General features: G+C 42.4%; 1 protein-coding gene across 1 annotated transcript in view; it reads right to left on the bottom strand.

Annotated features, from left to right (window-relative positions):
- Nucleotides 1-3,944: 3,944 nt before the first annotated feature.
- USP10 (ubiquitin specific peptidase 10) overlaps nt 3,945-8,405 on the bottom strand; it is a gene marked incomplete at its 5' end in the record, with an annotated part of 29,605 nt that continues 25,144 nt past the window's right edge. The window contains 3 exons of the mRNA XM_010146034.1: nt 3,945-4,397; nt 6,025-6,090; nt 6,688-6,832. Coding sequence (XP_010144336.1) covers nt 4,210-4,397; nt 6,025-6,090; nt 6,688-6,832 — 399 coding nt within the window. The remainder of the gene's footprint in view (nt 4,398-6,024; nt 6,091-6,687; nt 6,833-8,405) is intronic.

The raw sequence follows: 8,405 nt of genomic DNA, 5'->3' as shown, positions 1-8,405 counted from the left end.
AGTGGTGTGGGTGGGGGGGGGGGGGGGGGTGGTGTCTTAGGTATAGATTTTTTTTTTCCTTTTGCATAATCACTCGCAGCACGCAGTCAAAAAGCTGCAAACTCCTTGTTTTGCAGCAATGGGAGGAGTTCAATACAGAAAATTGCGGTTCCGTGCTCACATCAGGCTGTTGCCACACACCTCTCACTGTTTTTTTTTCTTCTTCCCCTGTAACACACCACAGAAGACACATTTTAGCAACAAGTTGCCATTGCAATAGCCTTGGTGAAAAATCAAAAAAATTAGTACCATCTGAGCAACTCCCATTTCATACCAGGATTTCGACACTTGTTTTCTTAAGCTGGCAGTTACTCATTGTCGCCTCTTTAAAATAATTAATAACATTTGTACCTGTTCACGTCAAGCGATGCGTAGGGCTGAACACACTGACTCAGAGTGAATCGTGTTTTTGCAGTGGCAGCTCCTCCGTCATCATCTTCTCCGACCTGGACAACTTCTACGAGATGTCTGTACAGGTCTTTCATGAGGGGGAAGGGTCTGGGCTGTACAAAACTTGAGTTTGTGATATAAATTCCTTTTCTAATCTTTCACCCCAGAGAATAACGCACAGGACATCGGAAAAACTCCCGAAGGAACGCAGCACCAGTCAACACCAAAATCCTGAGATACTTTTCCCTCTCAGGACGTTCCCTACGAGGACGTTCTTAGGACCAAGGTGATATTAGGGAACACTATTAGGTGACTGAACTGTAATCTAAATGCTGCAATATTAGTCTGTCCTCCAAGCAAACCTCAGCAGAAGCGCCAGCACAGCACTACTACGATCTCATTAATTGTACACTGGTTCGCTCTTCCTCATCCTACTCTTCCTCTCTTTTTCATTTTACCCTTTTCCAGCTGTCCCTGCTGTGCTGGACTCCCCTGGCAGCCGCTCATCTGCTCCAGGTTGAGCACTGTCGTTTCTGAAGCTCCTCAGCCACCCATAACCAGAAAGACTCGTTTTGTGATTCACAGCAACACTGAAACTCACACAGCGTTTCCAGCAGGAGACAAGACCTCCGGTAGCGAGAAGCTGAACTTCATTTCAGTCACATTCCCAGTCCTGGGAAAGCCTTGCAGGGCTGCTGGAAACACAAAACCAATTGTATTACACCTGTATTTTTAATACTCCTGGATTACAAACCGTCCGTAACTGGCTAAGAAATCTGTAAACAGAAAAATCTTTTGCTAGAAAATCCCTCACCATGAAGTGTCCTGGTGGTGCAAGAGCTGACCAACCACAAGGGGTCCAGCTTGGTTCTACTAACCGTACCCCGTGTCCTATCCACAAATGTGAACCCGTAATGTTTGAGTAACGGGGGTCAATACTCAGCAGCCAGCTGTCTTGGCCAGTCAGAACCAAAAGTTAATTACTCGGACCTGGTAATGTATTAACTGCTGATCACCGTCAACATTACCTGGACGATTCTGGTAAGCCAACCCTACCGTGTGACAACCCACTGGCGATACAGGAATACTCAACAAACAGGGGAAAGAGAAGGGTTTCTGCAGTACAGAAAACAACCTCAGCCAGGGTGCAGAAACAGGACGTGAATAACCACCAGCACAGAGGAGCCATTTCAAAATCCAGTTTCTTGCCTATTTGGAACAACCCTCCGGCTCTCCCCAGATTCCAAATGCAAAGCAGCAGCAGTGTCTCACCAGCACTGGCTCTGGGGTAACTCCCATCGTGGGTGGCCCGGCGTTGGGAAAGCCTGGAAGCACCAGCCCTTCGGCAGCGCCCTGGCACGCTGCCTGGATAGCCCCAGCTTCGAGGCACCGTGCCCAGTGCACAGGCAGGAGCTGAGGTTTTCCCCGCAACTGGCCAAAATCAAAACAGAAAATCGTTTTGGAGTTGGTGGAATGTCACCAGAATCAAGAAGAGTGTCTCAGTCACTATTTTCACATCAGAAAATATTAGTAAGATTGGATGATCATCAGAAAAATGATACATTTGGACACTGAAAACAACTGAGACAATATTGTAAAATTTTCTCAGCATCAGGATTGAAGTAGCAATAGAAAGTTAATGCTGCCTAATAATTCCAGAAGGACACAAGATCACACTCCTGAAGATCACCCAGCTCTGGGCAGGGAACACAGGCACACCCCCAGCCTCTCCCAACACTCCTCCCTGCTGCCAGTGCCCCGGGCAGTGCACTCATTCCTGACCCAGGAACAGCTATTCAGGTCCGAAGTTCTCCACTCTCCAGGGTGGAAAAGCCAGAGGACCCATCAGGAGAACCTTCTTCAGCAGGTCGGACTGCAGCCAGCACCTAGACAAGTTGCAGGAATTTTGTTTCTGCTACTGGAGCTGCACACCCACAACAACCCCGCACAATGGAATTGTACAAACCACAGCCACCATTTAACATCTCCACCTCCAACCACCTGCAGGAAGCAGCCACGAAAGCCCTTCCTCTCCTCGTAAAGGGAGTCAGTGCTGTTTGACTTGGGCAGGACACGCGCGAGGGGAGCCTGACGTGCCGAAACCGAAGGCCTGAGCCTACCTCCTGGACAGGCCATTCACAGTACAATGAAATCAGCAGTTGGAAGAAACGCTGAAGGAATTTATTGCAACACAGTACCTGTAAAATAAATACAGCTCATTTTACCTCCACAGCTTGGCAGAAAGTAACTTTTTTTTCCTGAATGTCATCCTTAAAGCACACACAGTTTAACCTTTTAATGACAATCTGTGTTTGAACCAGCCCTGTTTCACTGGCAACAGCTGTAACACCTCTCCAATAAGCATGTAACACCACCACTGTCAAATTAAGGACCAAACAAAGGCAAAGATTTTTTTTTTTTATCATCTTCAGCAGCAGGAAGCTGACCTAGGAAATATTTTTACCAAACTTTTCAATGCAAATGCCAACTGGCTAAAGAAGGGACTCTTTCATTTCAGCCAAAGGCAAACACAACATCTCCCTCAAAACCAGCCGTGCAGGGCTCTCACTCAGGATGCAGGGGGGACTCAGCTCCCTTTTCCCCAGCCCTGGGTCTGTGCCAGACCCCTCACTGTCCCGGGCTGACTGATGTCTGCTCCCTCTCCCTCTGCCCTCACAGCTCAGATCCAGCTCAATGACAAACAGGAACACTTCTGAAATCTCAAGAAGTCGTAAAGACAAAATCACCTGCCCCTCACCCAGGGAACGCTACCAACACCACATCAACGTGCTACATCACCATTTTTCCGCGTTTCCAAAGGCAGAATTTACACTGGAGGAAAAACAAAACCCACAGACACACATCTTAAACCAACTTTGTGACTTTTATTGATGGGCGACAACTTTATACTTCTAGATATCACTAAACTGTGTACAATTAGGAACTCAACATTAGAGGAGAGCAGACAGCAAAATTAAACAAAGCGGACTTAAAAGAAATATCAGTCGTCATCGTTTTGCCCATTTTTTTAATTTCATGTACACAGAAGCGTAAATGCGGTTTGAAATTTCTTAACAGCAATAAAGTTACGATCACCCATCTATATAGACTAACATCTTAACTCCAAATGTTTGATCTGCAATGTGTACTTAAGCAGTTTCTCATCGCACAATTAAAACGTGTCTTCCTATTCGGAACCAGCAACTCTGCGCCTCGTACGTTTGGACAGGTTTGGAAGGACCGTCTCCACCTCGCACACCTCGGCTCATCATTTACCACTTATCAAAAACTATCAGGGAAGCAGAGAGCGCTTTTTATTTTTTTAAATTTTTTTAAATTTTTTTTATTCTTTTTTTTTTTTACTTAAGTAAAGATAAAACATTTTCACAGAAATCTAAAGTTCTGTTGCTGGTGCAGGGTTTTCTTCTACTATGCAGTTAAAAAGGGGAATTGGATGCAAATCCCCTTTTATTATCTTAGGATTCAGCATTAAATCAGATTAATTTTTTTTTTTGTATTTTCGTGATTTATGAGGCTGAGTCTTTCAACCAAGTGAACATCATTCTGCAAAGTCAAAAGTCAACACAAACTATGTTGTGCACAAACCCAAGGTCGTTTCCTTTATCACTCTATCCCATAGCTGCAAGGGAAAAAAAAAAAAGAAAAAAAATAAAGAAAAAAGATTCACTCAAAAGAGCATTTACAGGAGAAAAAAAGTTAGTGATAGTTGGCATTCTACAAAGCAGGTATCTTGCACACACAGCGTCGGAGGGTGGAGTTTCACAGCAAGTCGACCCGGCGGTAGTACAGGAGGTAGGCTGTGCGCTCGGCAGACGGCTTCACCACCTGGTACTGACTGATCACCTTCACCGCCTGGTCGTCGATGCGTAACCAGCCGTTGAGACCGATTTGGAAGACGTCCGTAGTGTAATGGCCACCTGTGGCGCTGTTTCCATGATGATAGACAACTGCAAAGAGAAAGGCATCATGCAGGTACGCTGTGCACAGATAAATACCCGCTGAACAGTCCTGCAGCAGCAGATGCCACCTATCGCTTTCTTCGCACACACCCAGGGTTCAGCCAGGTGAGAGGATCTGCCTTAAGCAAGTCTTTGTGTTCAGTGGTTTTTCCTCACAGAAACCAAACCCCAAGCTCACTGCTGAGCTCTCAGGACGGCGACTGCCCCCGAATGGAGAAGATCTTTTATGTACCTCACTCTAAGGATGTACATAAGAAACTGCATTTAACTCCTTCCAGGAACGTGTGAGCCCTAACCATATACTTAACAACAACCAGAAGGAACTGCTCTATTTGACACAAGAGCAGAAATATATAATTGTGAAATAATTGTTTATGCTCTTTCAGGCTAGAGACACACTTCTAGGAAATTAAACATTTTAGAATAACTTGTCTTAAGCAAAGCAAAAAGGCAGAATATAAACCTACACAATTTAGGGAGTATTTTTTTTTTTACAGCGACTTAAACTTGAATTACTGACTTTTAAAAAAATTTTAGGTAATTATGCAAATCCTGGGTAATATCTGAAACTTATTTCTTCAAAAGCTTATTTTGCTAATTTAAAATTCATCTAACAAGCTCTGCTTCTGTGGATGAGAAGTCCTAGACTGACAGGAAGCTGCAGTATTGTACTTTTTCACAGAAGGAGTTAGACAAAATCACAGTGGTAACCTTCAAGCCACTTTAAATACTCTGTCCAAACTTGTCCCATGAAACCCACTATCAATAAAAAAAAGAATTACACTGCCAAAACCAGTCCTGAATGTCCACAAGAAACAGGTATGCTATTTTCTTTGGTAACCTCAGCGGTCACAAAACCAGATCCAAACCACCAGGTCACAGGAGGCCACCAGTACTGGTGCAGCTTTGGTGACACAGAAGCTCAGAGCTCCAGCGCCCCAGTTTATAACATCCTTCCGATGCCAACACAAACAAGCAGGTGCAAACCACAGACTCTGCAGGAGCTTGAAACTTCAGGAAATTCCTAACTATCTGGAGACTGTTTTGTCCAATATTAAAATGCTGTGTCTGACTTCTCACGAGCTTCCAATCTCAACCACCAATTCAGAGTTTCATGTACACCGTAGACACTCTGAAAACCATCGTTTCCTCACCCCAAAATCATTATCTCCTCCAAATTAAACTTTTCCAGCTACAAGATGCTATTCACACCCTGCCAACAACGCTCATATCTTGAGGGTTCAAAGGGATGCAAAGGCAGCATTCAAACACCCATTTCAAAAGACATTTGGAACACTATTCCAAGAACATGTGGGGTACTTGAGGCATAGGCTGTATTTCAGCTTCTGCTGGAACTTTTCAGGGTGGATCTGTTACAGAACTCTGGTTTTGCACAAAGCTGGATCAGTGAGACACATAAATATGGATATGACAATGTATGTGTATATGCATATATGCAACAAACCCCAGTAAATGCACAAACTTGACACTCACAAGCTTCTTCAGTGTAATTAAAAAGTAATCAATATAATCCAAGAAACACTACAGTTTCCAGAATTCTATGTGCAGAATTTATATTGGCAATACAAGGACTAGAGGCATGTAGATAAAATACCTGCAAAGAGCCGGTAGGTTCTTTGGCCTTTAAAAATTTTACTCTTCACACCAGGAGATAGTAGCTCTGGAGGAGGAGAAAAAGTCACAAAGGCAATAGTAAGTTTAGAAATTCAATTTCAAAGGGATCAATTATTTCTCAGAGAAACCAACACTACTATGAAGGACGGTTTAATTAAAATGTCCTCTAGAGCCTTTAAAGAATGGTTGCAGTTTTGATACTTAGTAATTGAGAGGATTAATTTTGAGGTTTGCTGAACTCTAAGATTTATGGAAGGTTTAAAAATCCCACCAAAGAAAACTAAGGGGAAAAAAACCCCAAAACAGGGCAAAAGATCAGACTATTCCTTTATTCCTTTCATTCCTGCCATCAGACAACACCTCTCATTCAACAGGACCAGTACACGTCCTCAGCAGTCTGTAACATCACCCCTGGCATCTGCAGGAAGCCCTTATTTGGCCAACCCGATGTCTAGAATGTGCCAAGGGTTCTAAGATCTTTCACCATAGTGTTCTTTCTGAAAAGGATGCCCAGACTTATACACGGGCAATGTCAGGTTCATGAAGACTGAACCCAGACGCCCAAATACCAAACAGACAACCCTAGGAAACACAACGTGATCTTTTCTCTAAAGAGGGGAAAATTCTGTCCAAAAATCTTTACCTTTACTAATTTCCAGATCAACAGGATACTCAATATTCTTGATAAGCTTCTGACATCCACCAGTTTTCTCATATACAAACCGCTTGAGGTGCAAAACAAGAACAGGGGGCAGTTCTTCTAGTGTCACCCTTCGGCTGATCTCCACCTAAGACACACATAGGACAAAGATGAAGAAAACCTGTAATTTGTTGTCGACTGCTCAAAATTACTCCTTTAAATGAGGAATAAGTATTTAATTTTAAACACATTAGCAGAAAAAACTCAGATTTGAGATATTTAGGTACACAGTACTAGAGACACCTTGCTGGAGGTCCCCGAGGAGTCTCTCCTCATGACGGTTTAGTGATGAATAATTCTCAGCTTTTATACTCTAAGCGAAGGTCAAGAACTTGTAACACGTGCTGCTGCTTTCAGAGAAAACACCAGCACCACACCAAAGGGTTAGGAAAGCTATTTTTATTTCTGAGAGCAGAAGCCTGTTTACAAAAAGCTGAAGAGATGGAAAAATAAGAACTAATCCAAAGTGCTTCTTAATTTTCAATGAGTAAATTAACTCTAATCAAAAAAAGAATCTCTATAAACCAAAGAAAAACTAACTAGTTTCTACTCCAGACTTCTCCAGTTTTAACAGGTACTGTCTTTACTCCCTGCTTCTCACCAAAAGAATCCTAAAATACTGTTGAAAAAAACCCTCTTGCAACAGTGTCATTAAAATTAAGACCCATTCGCCAGGGGGATAATGATGATTAACATATCAACAGTATAAGATTAGCATGCAACAGTTAAAAAAAAAAAAAAAAACCACTCTGCATTAGCCAGAAGATTATTCGCTGTTCAAAAAGTTCCTTGAAAAAACATAGTGAGCTGCTCTATAGGGTACCTAAAAATCAGTCAGCCATCATGATCAGCTCTGATGAAAGAGATCAGTAATTAAAGGTTGTTCTTCTAAAAAAAGTATGGTGGGTTCTTTATAAGGTTCTGAAGAAAATTCGAAGAGAAAAACATGAGTCATAACCTCGCTTTTTTTGTACTAAATATTGATTTTAAGGTAATCATAAGCAAACAATCCACAATGTTAAGTCTGAAAACCTGAAACTGAACTTGGAATTGCAGAACAAAGATGTTATGCCATCCTAGAAATGATGACAGAAAAACATTTCTCAAAACAACTGCTTTAGGGTTTTTTTTTTTTTTTTCCAATCTTCATTGAGAGAAAACGCCTTCTTGTAAATCAGTAGCATATTTTTCAATACAGGGTCTGATTCTGCTAGAACCTAAAAACATTTTCTCAAACCACTGGTGTAGGGTTTTTTTTTTTTTTTCCAATCTTCATTGAGAGAAAACGCCTTCTTGTAAATCAGTAGCATATTTTTCAATACAGGGTCTGATTCTGCTAGAACCTACTAAACACAGAAGACGACTAGAAACTCATGGGGAAGAACTACTATCTCTTCCTAAGCTTGAACAGTAAAACCTCTTAGGATGCTGAAGCAAGCAGGTTTTGCAGGGTACCTGATTTCCTAACAGATCTGAGCTGATCCAACTTACAAGTAATTCTACACTTGAAGCAGGAAGTCTCTACAAACTGTAAAATTTCACCTGCATCTTAAGGGTTCAGAATACACCTTTCTGCATCCAAACCCCATCAAACCCCTGGCAACAGCGGCAGCTCCACTGAGCACTGAGGAGTTTGTTGGGGTTTTTTTAAAGCCATCAAG

This window comes from Buceros rhinoceros, unplaced genomic scaffold (assembly GCF_000710305.1).
Source record: "Buceros rhinoceros silvestris isolate BGI_N320 unplaced genomic scaffold, ASM71030v1 scaffold2342, whole genome shotgun sequence".
NCBI classification, from domain to species: domain Eukaryota; kingdom Metazoa; phylum Chordata; class Aves; order Bucerotiformes; family Bucerotidae; genus Buceros; species Buceros rhinoceros.
The sequence above is the reverse complement of the archived record's forward strand: the minus strand, read 5'-3'. Positions and strand labels throughout refer to the sequence as shown.